Source organism: Pygocentrus nattereri, chromosome 5, assembly GCF_015220715.1.
Source record: "Pygocentrus nattereri isolate fPygNat1 chromosome 5, fPygNat1.pri, whole genome shotgun sequence".
Lineage (NCBI taxonomy): Eukaryota > Metazoa > Chordata > Actinopteri > Characiformes > Serrasalmidae > Pygocentrus > Pygocentrus nattereri.
Genome location: NC_051215.1, coordinates 14,048,410 through 14,066,009, shown reverse-complemented (window position 1 = coordinate 14,066,009; position 17,600 = coordinate 14,048,410). Strand labels below are relative to the sequence as shown.

Genomic DNA, 17,600 nt, shown 5'->3' with positions numbered 1-17,600 from the left:
TATTAGTTAAATTATATTACCATTATCTGTCAACATTGCTTAAATGAAGACCAGATATCTGTATGTCCAAACATGTTTGAAAAGGTCTAAACCTTTTATAGGGTGTACTTACTTCTTCACATGACTGTATATATATGTGCATATTTTTTCTATGAACCATAGCATGGTCTTGTACTAGGAACAACATTGGAATATGATCGTGTTTTAGCATTCATCTGTAGTCAGCCCTCTAGTCACGTCATTTTTCATATTCAAGTGTTTCTTCACTTGTTCTGCTGGAAAATACTTTTGATGATTAATGTGTATCCTAGAGGAAAAGAGTTGAAATTCATACACCGAAAACAAGAGTAGGCGTTCTCATCCATATAACTTTTAATTAACACCTTAAAAGACATGGGAGTTTAGAGCCATATTTATGCATGTGTAATGCCAGTACATGTAGTCAGTTGCCCTCTGGTGGTCAAACACTGAAAATACATTAAGAACAACCATGCAGAGGAGATGAGTACATTTATTGAGTGTTTCCATTAAAATATGATATAGATTGAGATAGATTATGACTCCATGGACGTTGGTAGTAGGCCAAGCCCAGGTAACAACAGAGGCAGAAGCTAGCTTAAAGCAGCAGGTCCACAGTCCATATGAAGGACCTCAAAAGCAGCAAACTCATTTCTCCTTTTTCTTACTCTCACTGAACTAAATAACTTTGGGGGGTGGACGGATTGCATTGTGAAATGTGAAGCTAGTCGTCGAGGAAGAAGTAGTTGCCACCTTTCTTCTGCTCCACGTCCTGTAAAATAAATAAATAAATAAAAAAGCAGACTTGAGTGCAGTGAAAACACAAATACAAGCTTTAAAATGTACAAGCTGAAATCTAAAAATCCGTTTCGATTTGGCTCACACTCATATGCTGGCTTATGATCTATTCCTCACAGAAAGGGCAAATATAGAAGACACAAATACAATCAAGCTAAAGAAAAGTCCACATTATTATTACATATCCCAGTGCATGAACTGAAAAGGATAAGGAATCAAATAATAACTTTATACTACAGCTTTTATCACCTAACACTTAATCTAAAATGATGTAAATCAAATAAAATGTCACATCCTTTTTGGACTAATCTGGACAGCTGCAGTCTAAATGAGATTGTATTGTTCCAGTAGAAAGGATGCTGTACAAGTTCAATAGTTGACTACAAATGCTTCACCTGCTTCAACACAGCACCTTAGCTTTGTTAAGTGGTTTTTAATGAGCTGATTAGACGGTGTGTTGGAGAAGGGAAACCCTAAAATGTGCATATATTGGAACTACCAGGTTCAGGGGTGGGAAAAACTGGACTAGACAGTTGAAAAGTAGCACTGTGCACCTTAATGGAATTGAGCTTGTTGATTCGTGGTCTGAAGTTGTTGGGGTCTCTCCTGAATGTAATCTCCAGGAGTGAAAGGAACTTGTTCATACCGGCAAGCAGCGTCTGTGGCCTAAGAGACAGATTAAGAAATATTCATGAGCATAAAAACACTCACTGAGGGTTATTCTAAGTGAAAGGAACATTCCCACAGAAGTTACTTTGCGTAAAACAATTGGCTCAAAAATTATTTTGGTTAATAATAATTTTTTCTTCAAATATCATCTCATGCATACTTACGTGTTGGCAGTTGTCTTTCTCGATGGAATACCATCAAACACAATAACACGGTCAGCCAAGTATGTGGCCATGATGAAGTCGTGCTCAACCACAAAGGCAGTTTTCTTCGCATGGAGGATGAATCTGGGGAAATATGGCAACCACACATTTCACTAGACAAAACTAGACATTTATTACTATTCAATATACAGTGCTGATCAAAAGTCTTGAGCAGCCATGAAAATTGTTTGTAATTATCTTGGAAGCATAAAGTAATAGCATTAGAATAAATACAAATAAACAAACAAGGTACAACGTAACAAGATTTTTTTTTTTCTTGTTGCGCTCCAGACATTGCATGGTTTTGTTAAATTCCATCAGGAGTACAAATGATTTAATTTCATTAAGAATTAGATAAACTAGAGGCTCTTGAAGGAGAGGTTTGAAAATGGTTAAGCTTACACAATAACAATGTAATATTTGATTTATTCTAACACTGATTTTTATTTTTTTTTTTTACAGACCATCAAATGGTTACGGCCCAGATTAACAGCCTTACATACAGTACTGTGCGAAAGTTCTAGGCATCTAATATTCTATACATTGTTTATTCAAATATTAACACTTTTCTCAGCAAATAAACACATACTACACAAATAAATAGATTTTGAAAATGTGTCTTGGGTGCCTAGGACTTTCGCACAGTACTGTACATTTTTTCTGAAAAATTGACCGGTCAAATGGCATGTTTGTACAGGTCTTTGAAAATAATTTACCACACCTTGGCATATTTTAATGTTTTTTTTATTGGTTGACTAACATATTGAAGAAAAAATACAACAAAAAGCGACCTGTGCAATAGTTAAAGCACATTTCATGCTGTATGTCTTATTTTTTCCTTAATATGTTAATGTGTCCTGATCACTGAAGAACAGGGTAAAAGGGAGCTAAGAAAGTATGCAGAGAAACAGGTGGACTACAGTCTGTAATTGTAGAACTACAAAGTTGATTCTCACAGTGGACAGTTTGGATGCAGGAGAAATGGGCATGTGTGAAGAACTGAGCAACTTGGGTAAGGGCCTCATCATTATGGTCTGAAAGCTGGGTCACAGCATCTCAGAACCGGCCATTCTTATGGGGTGTTCCCGGTCAGCAGCGGAGAGTACTCATCAACACTGGTCTGAGGAGGGACAAACTACAACCTATGACAGGGCACTGGGTGTGCAAGATGTATAGATGCAACAAAGGGCGACAAAGCATATCAAGTCTGCTCCAAAATGACAAAAGGGCTACTGTGGCATAATTTTTAATGGTGGTTACAGGAAGAATGTGTCAACACAGACCATCGCACCCTGTTGTGTACAGGGCTGCGCAGCCACAGACTGATCAAAATGCCTAAGCTAAGCCCTTTTCATTGTCGAAAGCGCCAATAAAAGGCATGTGAGGGCTGACTTTGGAGTCTCGTTTTGGCTTATATCATATGGACATCAAGGTACACGTGCAGTGTTTACCAGGGGAACTCATGGCACCAGGGCAAACTGTGGGAACAATAGAAACTGGTGGAGGGAGTCGCTTTGGGCAATGTTATATGGGGAAACCCTGGGCCTGGGATGTGGATGTCATTTTGAAACATGCCATCTACCTAAACAACATTGCAGACCACGTTCACCCTTAAATGCAAAGTTATTCTCTAATTTAAGTGGCCTTTTTCAGCTGGATAACGTGCCCTTCCACGCTGCACATGTTGCTCAAGAATGGCTTTAGGGGCATGATTAAGAGTGCAAGGTGTTGCCCTGTCCCCAAGTGTCAAACTGAGTGAGCATCGTAGAGAAGCAGAACTTCAATCCGCAATGGCTACACAACCCAAGTTATAGAACTTCAAAGATCTGCTACTAATGTTTTGATGCCAAATACCACAGTGTACCTCCAGAGTCCACGCCTCGGCAGGTCAAAGCTGTTTGAGTGACGTGGAGAGGACCAAAAGAATATTAGGCACATTTGGTTAATCAGTTCATATATTTTTACTTTTTAATGTTGACTGCTGGAACAGAGATCAGGGGGAGCATTTACTATATTCTGTTGGACTACACTGTCAAACCTGTAATTACAGAAGTTACCGTTTGATAACTCTGGCAGCCATCAGACGCTGCTCTGAGTCCAGGTAAGCTGAGGGCTCATCTATCAGGTAGACGTCCGCTGGTTTACCCAAACACAGGGCCAGCGCCACTCTCTGAAGCTCTCCGCCTGACAAGTTCTGAACCTGTGAACCAGCACACAAAACAGGCTTAAAACAGAGCAAGGGTCTTCCCCTTTTTAATGCTGCTAAACCTTAATAATTATTGAGAGTTCAGGGAGAATTTCACAAAGAAAACAAAGCCTTAAACTAGGACCAGACACCTGGATTTCTCTCTGTTTCAGGTGATTATGGTCATATAAGCCATAGACCAAAACTATAAAATTCTACATGCAACGCTCCTCTTTGGAAAGGTTCATCAGTGTCTTTTGTACTTATTGCTAACAAAGGACAGAATACAAAATGGCAAACACTCACATCCTGATCTATGATGCTATCAATCTGCATTGGCTTCATGACGTCTGTGACAAACTGTGGGTGTGTGTACGCATCTCTGATCTTCTCGTGGAGCAGGGCACGCACACTACCCTGCAGGGAAACACAAAGACCACACATAGCAAGCATTAGGGGTGAGTAGGGGTGTTGCTCATTACCCATAATACACAAATTGTAGGACCGCATAGCATCATACTTTGAATTTGGGGCTGATCTTTTGAGGTTTGTAGCTGACGTTGAGAATCGGAACCTCTCCTAGAACAGAAGAGGTAGAATTTAGACTGTTACCTATACTGGTGGCAGCCAAAAACACTAATACTCACAGAATAAAGTCACCCACCCCCATCATCTGGTTTTAGTCGACCAGCAAGCATCCTGATAAATGTGGTTTTGCCCGTGCCTGAAAGAATGGATTTGATATTAATACTATTTCACATGGAGAAACAGAAAACAATGAGGGTTCTTAGACTCTTCAAAACCACATGTTTTGCTGTGAATGCTAAGCATCCTACTTTTGTGTCTTATTAGTTTCTGGCAATTTTGTTTTTTCATCCTTCAGCCATTCTCTCCCATCTACACCCATAAGCAGTAAGATTATTATTAATAATATTATTATTAAACTGGAGCTGCTGATCACTAGTGAATTGAATCGAGTACAGGAGGCAGAACACTAAAATGTAAATGTGTTTATGATTTAGATCAGAGTTGCGCACATTTTGAACCAATTTTCCAGAGCAGAATTAAGCCTAGACCTGCAGGGTATTTCACAAAACAGGAGTTCTAAGTTTAGGCAAATCACTTAAGCTCAAAGTCAAGCCTCTCCAATAGAAAAAAGCTGACGGCGTTCATATTGGACAATCCTCAGCTTTGGGCTCAAGTTATCTGGTTAACTGAGAAATCCTATTTTGTAAAATACTATGACGAAGCAGGATTTCTTGCTTAGCCAACTAACTTTAAGCTCAGTTCGATCAAACCATGAATATTCCTCATCATGATGATGGATGGATTTTAACAGAGTACATCTTCCTGGCAACTTATTCTGCATACCTATCCTGCACAGTCAGGAACTGACAGAGGTGGACCCCTCTGGTCATTTTTTTTTGGTTTGTGGCATCCATTATGCAAAGAACACTGATTTTCATACTATTATATGTAAAGAATATAAAGCAATTATTACTCCAATAAGCAATAAAATAGTGAAAGCATTTTTTAGTTATTAAAGATCTACTTATTATATATTTACACTGAAAAAAGAAACAAAAAACAAAAACTAGGACTCCACCTTGTGTCACATGACTGGCTGATTGTCATAGGTGTCACACTTGTGCATACACGCAAGGACTAATTATAGCTTGAATATCGAAACCTGGCTTAACAGACAAAGCTGGAAATCATCTTTGTGAAACAAGATAAGCGCTGTTCTATTTGTTAGGTTGTGTGAAGCTGAAACTTAGAAATTTAGTCTGTACTAATTCTTTTTTTGTGACTTTTCCTGGACTACACAGCATTTTCAATGGGGATTATTCATTGAAAAAAAAGGGCTAGGTTTAATCCCTCGCTGGAAATTGACTATTATTATTTATTGCATGCACACTGATAAACCTAAAAGTACAAGTGTTCTCCAACTAGCTCATTTTCAACTCTAGTACCTGAAGCCTAATGTTATAAATTAGAAACAATTAAAATAAACAAAAGATAAAATGACAAAATAACAAAAACGTCATATAATTTCTTAACTCGCAGCTGCACCTCACCATTCTCTCCAAGCATGACCATGATCTCAGAGTCCGTGAACTCGCCCTCCACAATCTGCAGCTCAAAATCCCCCATGACCTTCTTCATGTTGGGGTACTGGTAACGGCACATCTTCTTCACCTCCTCCTCGGTGGCTGTTTCAGCTACCTTAAACACCAGGGAGGCCTCTCGGAACCGAAGGTTCTCCGTTGGCACATATCCATCCAGGAAGATGTTGATGCCTAAGATCAACATTCAGGGTTAGAGCTGTCCCTAGAGCTGTCTCTATACCCAGTCTTCTCAATTCTGGGGGCATCAAATGAGAAACTGTTATTCTGTATGTGCAGCAACTGAAGAGTACCAAGACCAGCTACTTAAAGGAATAGGTCAAACATCATTTCTAATATGGTTAACAAATAATAATAGTTAGCATAAGCAGTGGCAAAGCATTTTACCTTTAGACTTCACAATATTTAGCACTCACTGCTTCCTTGTTATGGTTCACTGCTGCTACTGTGTTTCAGTAAACAATTCAGAAATGCACAGATTTCTTTTCAGCAAGTTGGAGAGTTCAGTACCTTCTCGGACGCTGAAAGGCATAGTAACAACGCCGTATGCACTGGGTACTCCATACAGACAGCAGATGAAGTCAGACAGGTAGTCCAGAACACTAAGGTCATGCTCCACAACAATAATGTACCTAAAGGAATTCAGAGAAAAAGAGCAGAAGCCAGGGTTAATGTTATGCAGAGTATTAATAACAGCACAACATTAACAACAGTGATATGCAACATGGTGACAGAAGGAGGAGAGAGTGATTTGCACTTTGAGCAATCTAAAAAGCTGTGTTTGGAAATACTTTGGAGCAGAACTTAAAGCTCTGTAGATGGCAAAATTGTGGAGCTTCAAGATAAAGGTGTATGCAAGCCATGTAAGCTGTACTTAGCCTACCATTCCAGCCTGAGGGCACATCTCAAAAATGCATCCAACTCAGTTCCTCCAAAAAATTCACCTTCCCCCAGATAAAAGATGGTCACAGGCATGTGCAAACACAGCACTCAACCAATGGAAAACAAAATGGGTGCATGTCTCAATTTAATAATCCAGTTGACCGCAAAGTGAAGATTTACACCTTTCTTAAACCTTTTTAGGAGTTGCAGTGCTATTAACTGAGAAGAAATCAGCAAGAAATAGGTGCACACCCAATGTGACTCATAAAGGGAAATGTGATTTTGAGGGACAACTGTATCTGATGCTTTTATTGTACCGGTTTGCCCTCTTGTGGATATAAAGCACGCAAACATATTTGAACAGTTCGAAGCCGTGTATTCATAATTTTTGGGCAGTTCTGATAGCCCTAGTCACATGACAGAAGAGCAGCATGTGTCATGTGAACAGTAGCTCAAATGTGAGTAAGACCTGTCAGCAGCGTGGTCATCGTGTCAGCTGTGTGGAACTTGTAATGTAGCTAACTTGATACCAGGCATAGTAGCCTCGCGTTCCTTAAGATGTCATGTCTGCTGTACTGTTTTCCACTGTACATTTTATACTATGCTAGTGTTTTTATGTTAAGTTATAAATTATGGGTTACACTGCAACTTGTTATTACTGTATATTGAGTGTTAAAACTTGTTGCACTTAAAATTTCACTTAAAATGTTTGAAAGGTGCTGACCAATCCAAAATGCTGTGAAATTGTGTGTGAAAACAGTTTAAATAAAAAGAAACAGCAATATTGTATAATTGAGTCATGCTGTGGTCTATGTATTTCTTCCTTTAGGGGAGTAGAATATTTGTTTCACAGTCTGGTTATGAGGTTATTTAGATGGCTAGGTTAAGGAAAGCTCATCCAGACACATGTACTATTAACAGCATAGATTTTCAAGAGAGTATTTAATAAAATAAACCAAAAAAAAAAACAAACACTATAGGATTTGTATCCATGTCGGCAGATACTCAGACATAGTGTTATTGAGGCATGCTGAGATTTAGTCCTGTTCAATTGGATTTAGTGCAGTACAGTACGTGAAATCTTGCATATAAATCACAGAGTTTTGATAGGTTTTTAAATTAAGGCACTACAGTATTGTGCCTGTGTGTTAAAATGTTGTGACATGAATCATGTATAGTGAAAATATCTAAGTATCTTGATATGATATTTTTGTCACATTGCCCACTCCTAAATAACAGCAAATACAACAGATACACTTGTGGTCTCAGGCGAAAAGCCTTGTGCAAAAAAAAGAAAAAAAAAAAAAAAAAAAAAAAAAAAAAAAAAAAAAAAAAAGAAAATTTCATTTAAAATGTTTGAATGGTGCTGACCAATCCAAAATGCTGTGAAAACAGAAAAAAAAATAAATCATGGAATGTCTACTGCTTTGGCATAATTAATCCAAAATGTTAAGCCATTTGGTGATGTCTTGGTTCCTGTTTCAGCTGTAAAGCACTTGAAAGACACAAGAGAACAGCCATATTTGGAACAGCAGCGGCATGTAGCTCTACTGGGAACTGCTCACCTGTCTGGTGTGATAAGGGAGCGCACAGTGATGGCAGCTTTTAACCTTTGCTTCACATCCAGGTAACTGGAGGGCTCGTCAAACATGAAACTGACACACAAAGAACAAAGAATAGCAGCACGAGGACAAGTTCATTCATGAGCATGACAAAAGGTGGCGTGTTATGACGTAGTGGACAATTCAGGTTTGTTAACTGCAAATCAAGTTTAAACATTGTTTTGAATATTGAATGTTTTAATCCATCATAAAATGACATGGTAGGTCTGTTTTACATACACTGTGGGCACAATTGCTTGGCAAGTCTTATTTTTGAGGATTATTTTTTATTAATGACCAACTACAGTGCTCTCGGTTAATCCAAAATGTTAATAAAGCTCAAACATGAATGTTTAAGAAAAATAAAGTGAAGTTTTGGCTTTCTTAGGAGAATATATATGTGCACATTTATTGGGCAACTATAATGGTGCAGAATTATTATGCAGCTAAATGAAAAACCCACATTTTCCCCATCGCACTTTATTTTCATCTGTTCAAGTGAGAATTATAAACAAAACTCAAAGCTTTCCAATGAACATTTCTGAGAAATAATAAAAAAAAAAAAATTAGTGACCAATATAGCCATCCTTCTTTCCAATAACAGCGATAAGCCTTCTATTCATGGAGTCTGTCAGTTTCTTGATCTGTTGACGATCAACTTTTTGTGCAGCAGCAACCACAGCCTCCCAGACACTGTTCAGAGAGGTGTACTGTTTTCCTTCACTGTAAATCTCCCGTTTAAGAATTGCCCACAAGTTCTCAATTGGGTTCAGGTAGGGTGAGGAAGGGGGCCACGTCATAGCTTTTTCATCTTTAATGCCTTTACTGGCGAGCCATGCAGAGGAGTACTTGGATGCATGTGAGGGAGCATTGTCCTGCATAAAAATCATTGTCTTTTTGAAAGATGCAGATTCTTCCTGTACCACTGCTTAAAGAAAGTGTCTTCTAAAAACTGGCAGTAGGCTTGGGAGTTGATTTTGAGCCCATCTTCAACCCGAAAAGGTCCAACCAGCTCATCTTTAATAATACCAGCCCATACCAGTACCCACCTCCACCTTGCTGGCGTCTGACTCGAAGTGGAGCTCTGTCCCGTTACTGATCCAGCCACGGGCCCATCCATCTGGTCCGTCAAGAGTCACTCTCATTTAATCAGTCCATAAAACCTTTGAAAATTCTGTCTTCAGATTCTTCTTGGACCAGTCCAGACACTTCAGCTTATGTGTCTTGTTCAGTGGTGGTCAGGTTTCAGCCTTCCTTACCTTGGCCATGTCTCTGAGCGCTGAAAATCTTGTACTTCTTGATACTCCAGCTAGGTTGCAGTTCCGGAATATGACAGAACTGGAAGATAATGGGTTCCTGGTCGCTTCACACTTGATTCTTCTCAAATCCTTGGCAGTTAATTTGCGTCTTTTTTTCTCAGCACGTTTCTTGCGACCCTGTTGACTATTTGCAACAAAACGTTTGATGGTTCTGTGATCACGCCCCAATATCTTAGCAATTTCAAGAGTTCTGCATCCCTCTGAGAGACTTTTGGTAATTTTTAACTTTTCAGAGTCAGTTCAATCTCTTTTTTGGCCCATTTTGCATAAAGAAAAAAGCTGCCTAATAATTATGTACACCTTGATATAGGGTGTTGACCTCCTTAGGCCACACCCTCCCTCATTACACAGATACACATCACCTGCTATGGTTAAATCCATTAAGCATTTCAGGTTTATCCAGCTTGGAGTTAGAAAATATGCCTAAAATGATAATATGGTCAAAATACTCACTTGCCTAATAATTGTGCACACAGTGTAGAGATTTATACTAGTTAGGGCTGCAACCATCATCCTTTCATTTTCAAACATTCTGTTAATAAATCTGTTCTCATATTTTCTATAAAAATAAGTGATACTTTTTTTTTTGTTGATCCCACAACCAGGGAAATTCCACCTCCGCATTTAACCCATCCGTGAAGTGAAACACCACATACACACTAGTGAACACACACACACACTAGGGGGCAGTGAGCACACTTGCCCAGAGCAGTGGGCAGCCCTATCCACAGCGCCCGGGGAGCAGTTGGGGGTTAGGTGTCTTGCTCAAGGACACCTCAGTCATGGACTGTCGGCCTGGGGATCGAACCGGCAACCTTCCGGTCACAGGGCCAGCTCCCTAACCTCCAGCCCACGACTGCCCCAAGAATAAGAGAAGCTCAAGACATTAACTGCTGAATAGGAAAAACTTACCAATATTTATTACTATTAACTATTATTATACATCCTAAGCACTTTTTACTACTAATCATTGTTATTATTATAACAAATAATTATTGCATACATTATTATTGTATTTTTAATTTTTTTTTTTTTTTTTTTTTAAACTTAATTGGAACCTTAGTTTGTGGGGTGGAGTAGAAAAGGAAGTATTTGGAAAAATCTTGTAAGTGAATGTATTGTTTATTCAAATTGCTTTACCATTATCACAAGATTAAATGAATATGATCAAATCTCAAAGCTTTAATCCTAGATATAGTCTTGAATGATAATTTAGGAAGAAAATCCATGTTGACAGTCAACAGGCTGAATCTGTTCACAAAAACCATGTGGAGAACCCAAATTGCTCCTTCAAAGGCCACAATATCTGCACACAGTACTAACAGTGTACAGGGTACTGTAAAGTACCCTAATGAAGTATAAAAATAGTATTTTAGGACCTTACATGTCAGCCCTCTGGATGCACACCACAGCGCAGGCAAATCGCTGCAACTCTCCTCCTGACAGATCCTCAACATTCCTGTCCCTGAGATGAGTCAGATCTGTGTCAACACAAAGATCAACAATGCAAAAAACTTGCTCTTTTCATTGAGATTGAAAGATCTGAGACTACAGTTAACACCATCACAATATATTCACCTACACTGGACCTACAGGTCATCCAAACCATAAAGGGTACATTTATACTTGTAATTCAGTTTCCTTGGTGTGAAACACAGTAGAAAAAAAAAAGACACGTTGCATTTTAGTTCTGGTTGGTTTAGCGTTCACAATAACCTATTTAACATCGAACCAAAAGATATAAGCCAAAGTCACAAGAATAAAAGTGATCTGGCAGGTTTTATGATGTACAATCACTGTGACCATGTCCACTTAACTTTCTGAGTCATGTAATTCTCTGTTCCATGTCAGCTTGGCTTTATTTATGTTTGATCTGTCTGGTGACTTTAGACCAATAAACCACGATAAGCCTCCGCATTACTGTTTTTGCATGACGTGAAACAGAGGGAAGTCCCTGTTACATCCTGAAGTGGCTTACTGCTTTTACAAAACGGAGAAACCTTGTCACCTAATACAAGCTATAATTTATGTGTGCGGTCAAATGTGCACATTCATGATTCTATCATTTCAAACATGCCTCAGACTCATTTCAAAACCAAAACTATCCATTCTATTATAATCAAAGCTTTATGAAGAGATGATAAAACACAAACGCGTCAAAACAGCATGGGAAACGTTCTTTTTCATTTTCCAAAAATTAATGCAAGCAAGGAGACAATGGTTTATTCTGTCATTAGTCTGTTTAGATGTATTTGCTCTCTATTGCATTCACACTTCAAACAAACCGTGCCAGAAATCATTTCGAAGCAAACCAAGGCTGACCACGTGGCTTATTCAGTGCAAACCAGAGTTGGGATGGCAGTATTTTCACTTGCTCTAATGAACTACACTAACAGAGCAATTGCAACAGGGTTCGTTTCATTGGAAGCAAATCTGCCAATTCTGAAGGCAGCCTAAAGAAATAAATGACACAATTTCCACCCTCCCTTATCCCAAATGTAGTGGGCATCTGAAGTTTGAAGCTTTAGTTTTACACATTTGAAGGCTAATGCAGCTAAAACATAACAGAAGCTTAACCCCCACTAACTACACTTGGCATGTAGTTCAAATCACACACTAGTCACAAACAGAAAACAACTTACTTATGTGGTTTGTGACACTGTAAAGTGCAAAATTGCCCATAAGTACGTAGCACAGAAAAAAGAAAATAGTAGTAGTTATTATAAAGCCTAAACTTTGTCTGAATTTTTATGTACCAAATATTCCCTGGCTGACTGACTGCATTTGTGGTAATGAAAATTTTCACTGTTTATTTCTTTGCAGAACTCCAGAACTCTTTATATTATGAAAATCTACAGCATTTATACCTACACATACTGTACCTAATCTAGTCATGCCAACTCGCTTTACAGTGCATGATCTTTTCTCTTGTGAGCATACCAAGCTGGTCGCAGACAACTGCTTCGGTCTTAGTGTCATCCTTCCTGCTCAGAATAGAGCCCACACTGCCCTACGAAACAAAGTCACAGACTTATAATCAACTTTTAGAACTAATCAATACTACAAACGAGCAAAAGCTGATCAGAGATCATCTGCACTTGGGCTACTGACCTTGACAGTCTTGGGGATCTGGTCAACATACTGAGGCTTCACAATGGCCTTCAGATCATCCTCCAGGATTTTGGTGAAGTAGTTCTGCAGCTCAGAACCTCGGAAGTAGGCCAGGATCTCTTGCCAGTCAGGGGGGGCCTGTCAACAAGAAAGAGACGTTGCCGATAACATCTTAACCAGAAATGCCTGAATTAAACTACACTGTGTTGAATAGTTTTCTTAAAAAAATACAAGTAATCACAGAAAGTCCTGTACTTTAAGTATTAAAGTCCATGCTTTGATGCATCAGTCCATGCAACCTAGAAGATGATCACTGAGGCAGTGGGCTAACAGCATTTTTAATACTGAAACATATTTTTCACTATACCTAATTTGCAATATGCAATCATTCATGCACACAATTATTTTGATCTATTCAGTGAAAGGATTGCTTCTTCCTGTGTTTCTGATAACTGCTGTACCATCTACTTTCTGTAATGAGAAGAAAATGATTTTGTAAAATTGTTTACTATTAATTTATTCATTCATTCACTGTGAACTGCATTCTGCATGAATTCAGTGCAAGTACTGCAAGTATGAATGAGCCTATAAACAATGCCTATGAGATAAACTCAAAACAAAGGTCAAATGGGATTCTTCCTCATACATACATTCCTCTCCCTGACTCACGTCATATTTCCCTAGGTTTGGCTTCTGTTTGCCTGCAAGGATCTTAAGCGCGGTAGACTTTCCAATACCGTTTGTGCCAACCAGTCCTAAAACCTCTCCTGGTCTGGGAATAGGTAACCTGTATAGATTAAAACAAGACAGTTTTAGCTTATGCATTTTCCTCAGACATTATCCAAGCGGATCAATCTGATCCTCTTACCTGTGCAATTTGAAAGAGTTGGCGCAGTATCTGTGAGTAGTCTCTTTCTCCAGGTTGCTTGGCAGATTGACAATGGCCAAGGCCCCAAATGGACATTTCTACAAAAACAATTGAAATAAAATAAAACCCATATAAAAGCCTGACTTTTCTGTGTTTACTTGCTTCTGGGCAATGGCCTTGCAGCCAAAATATAAAAGCCGATAAAAATTGACGGCACAGAGTGATTCTTGTTACTTGTATTAAATGGTCGCAAATGTTTCCAAAAGTCTGAAAAAATGCTTCACATACCTTAATGCAGATACCACATCCTATACAGAGTGATTCAGATATCCAAACAATTTTGTTCTGTGGAGTGACCTCTATACACAATTTGCCTGCAAGCATAATTTACAATTAGACAAAGTGTCTGAAACACAAAAAGCCATATAACTTTGTTTTATTTTAGAATTAATAAATAGTGTAAAAAAAGAAAAAGATTATTACTCCTGGAACACAACAGCTACCTCTTTTATAATTACTGTTTTGCTAACCACTATTTTGTTCCACTAAATATATGATTCAGATGAGAATAGATTTGAATATACGGACAGTTAACAACAGTCTGTGTGTGAATAAATGATATGTTAACAGAAGTAGAAGCCTCCACTGCTCTTACCCATTCGAACCACTGGGCAGCTCTTCTTGCATTCTTGCCGGCATTTCTTTGGCTTGCACTTGTCATGGTTGACTATGGCAATTCGGGTTGGTTTCTCAGACATCCTGCCTGACTCATCAGAATGGGCTGAGTAGAGCCCCTTTCTGGACTTTAAACACTGCAGAAACAGGGTTAGAACATTTCACGACCTGGTCACATGACAACAGCAGCCCCTTTAAACTGTCCAGACGTATATCCATGAACCGTCAGAGCAGAGCAGCAGCAATTTACATTCAGACACATACAATATGATTGTTGGGTACAGCAGCTTAATGTTTTCTGTAAATAATGCTATACAAGACTTCTCCATTTTCTGTGTGGCTCTTTCCCTGAAGAATATATCTAGAAATATAGAATATATCTATATTTCTAGACTTCCTATCTTAAGTTTTTTCTTTCTGTGTGTCATTTAATAGTAAAGAATCACATTAACTGGCCCTGTGACCGGAAGGTTGCTGGCTCGATCCCCAGTGCCAACAGTCCATGACTGAGGTGTCCTTGAGCAAGACACCTAACCCCCAACTGCTCCCCGGGTGCCGTGGATAGGGCTGCCCACAAATCCGGGCAAGTGTGCTCACTGCCCTCTAGTGTGTGTATGTGGTGTTTCACTTCACGGATGGGTTAAATGTGGAGGTGCAATTTCCCCGTTTGTGGGATTAACAAAAGTATCACTTAACTTAACTTATAGTAGTTATAAGAGAGAATTAGTAAAGAATCCTATTTATAAATTGTTTTTTTTTTCTGTGGAAAAAACTGCCTTCTTCACTCTATAGTACTTTGATATACATTTTCCAAAACATGTACTGAATGTCCTTGCTTTTCCAGGTCCAGAAACACAATTTTCTCCATTGAAGACCTGCTCAAGACCCTGTTATAGCCATGGGTGGATTACTTAAGGCTACAAAAACAATGATCATTTATTTAGCTTTGCTGGTTTGGAGAGGTCAGTCCTTTTCCCCAGCTTCAAGCTGTCAAATCGACATCCCTAATCCTTCAGACGTGAAAGAAGATTAGGTAATCATAACAAGTGACCACATTAGGCCAGTCCCAGTTTTTTAGCATTGTCCTGCATCTGACTTAACTCATCAGCTCATTTCTGAATCTTTCATAAAGTTAACATGTTAGGATAGATAAAACAGGTATGCACTTAAAAAATGCTTCTTCAAGGGTTCTTTAGTAAAGATAAAGAGTCTATGCCTTTAGTGGATGGAGCCATACAGTATACTGTATGGACTCCATATATACATGTACTGCATCAACCTGGAGAACCATTTAAGCATGCAAATAGTTCTTTGAGTTCATGGCTCCACATATAATCTTTGTTTTTATATATATATATATATATATATATATATATATATATATATATATATATATATATATACACACATACATACATATACATACATATACATACATACATATATATATATATATATATACATACATACATACATACATACATACACACACACACACACACACACACACACACACACACACTTCTGTTCATCTGTACCAATAGCAAAACCTTTTTTATAGAACCATCTTCAAAAAGGACCACATACAGTACATACTCCATTCATCTGAAAGATCCTTTAAGCATGCAAACGGTTGTTGGGTGTTCATGGTTGTATATACAACCACTGTCAATACTAGTGAACCCTTGAAGAACCGTCGTTTTTTTTAGAGTGTATGGATAAAAGAACGAAATTTGCAGTCCAGAGCTGCTGCTGCTGCTATTCCAGGGCCAAAACTGGAAGCACTGCCCTGAGTGTGCTCTCATCAGCAGTTTGGAGGCTCCTCACTGGAGCGGTCACCAAGCAGAGCAACTAACCTAACTCACAGGCCAGAGCCTCTCTGAACGGCCCAAAACACAGGCAGCGAGCGAGGACCGATTTAACTCCCACCACGCCCGCTGTAAAGTAATGCAGCCTGGCGTCCTGCAATCAGATGAGCTCATAACTTGCCACTACAGCCTCTAACAGCTGGGACTCGGACGCTAAGCTAAGCTAACTACTAGCCACACGTCATTCCAGCCAACCGGCGAGGCTGAACACACCACTGTAAAAAGCTACACAGTGGCAACACAACAAACACAGCAAACTTTTTCCACAACTTGTTTGAACTCACCTCGAAATACTCTGACCTGCTCGGTGGGGTTTTTATGTGTTTAACACGTACCGCACCGTTTTCCTCCCTGCAACGTGGATCGGTTCAGAGGGATGGGAATATGGCGGTATGGAAAGCTTTGAGGACCAAAACTGGTCGAAACAACTTCGCGATCTTGGTTTTTGGGGGGGGGCCTCCCTCCCGTTCATCACGAAGGCCTGAACGGGAATGGGAATGGCGTCATACGTGTCCCTGAGACCTAATTACAACTTCTCTGGTGATCAAGAAAGTGCTCGCGAATTAATATATTGAGGCCACAATTTACTATATTGAGTACACAATTTATTATATATAGGCCACAAATTAATATATGGAAGTCATAAATCAATATATTGAGGCAGGCAGTTAACTTTACGTGTGACGTCAATGTTTTAATTTGTGGCCAAAACACAGCGCTTTGTGACCTTAATATATCAACAGGAGGCCACGTCTTATTAAAAAATAATCACCACGTCACCTTTGGGTCTCTACATCAGTAAATGGTACAGCTGAAAATGTGTTAAAGGTTGTATTTGGCCAATTTGGTCTTTTTGAATCCAACATACACAATGTTCTGTCCCGTTATCCAATCAGAATGAGGTACAGTCTCAGCCTCAGATGCTCTGTCCATAATAATAAACTTCAAAAGAAACAGGTGAGACCAATCACAGAGAAATCCAAGTGCTGTAACTAACAATAACAATAATAATAATAACAATAATAATAATAATATGAAAAAAAAGTTTAATGATTAAAGTGTAACCAAGTAAAAAGTAGATGACTCACAAGAGCAGTAGGGATGAGGAAATGCCGCTAAACTCTCAGAAAGCTGTTACGTGAAATGGTTATAAATCCTAAAATATATATTTTAAAACACATAGTAAAGAGGTAAAATATATACAATATATTCTCTATATATAATATATATAGAGAATAATATATACTATATATATTTGCAAATTTTTTTTAATAAAG

At 38.7% G+C, this 17,600-nt stretch overlaps 1 protein-coding gene across 1 annotated transcript; it reads right to left on the bottom strand.

Moving 5' to 3' along the window:
• Nucleotides 1-348: 348 nt before the first annotated feature.
• Nucleotides 349-16,766, bottom strand: LOC108429583 (ATP-binding cassette sub-family E member 1). The gene is made up of 18 exons (XM_017701431.2): nt 16,608-16,766; nt 14,436-14,592; nt 14,069-14,154; nt 13,781-13,878; nt 13,582-13,699; nt 12,913-13,050; nt 12,742-12,811; nt 11,186-11,282; nt 8,447-8,536; nt 6,510-6,631; nt 5,952-6,173; nt 4,538-4,597; nt 4,394-4,452; nt 4,180-4,290; nt 3,746-3,888; nt 1,650-1,772; nt 1,371-1,482; nt 349-790 (listed from the first exon to the last, which is right to left on the bottom strand). Exons 2-18 carry the CDS (start codon nt 14,536-14,538, stop codon nt 743-745), a joined length of 1,800 nt encoding a protein of 599 aa, XP_017556920.1. The 5' UTR covers nt 14,539-14,592; nt 16,608-16,766; the 3' UTR covers nt 349-742.
• Between the last annotated feature and the right edge of the window lie 834 nt (nt 16,767-17,600).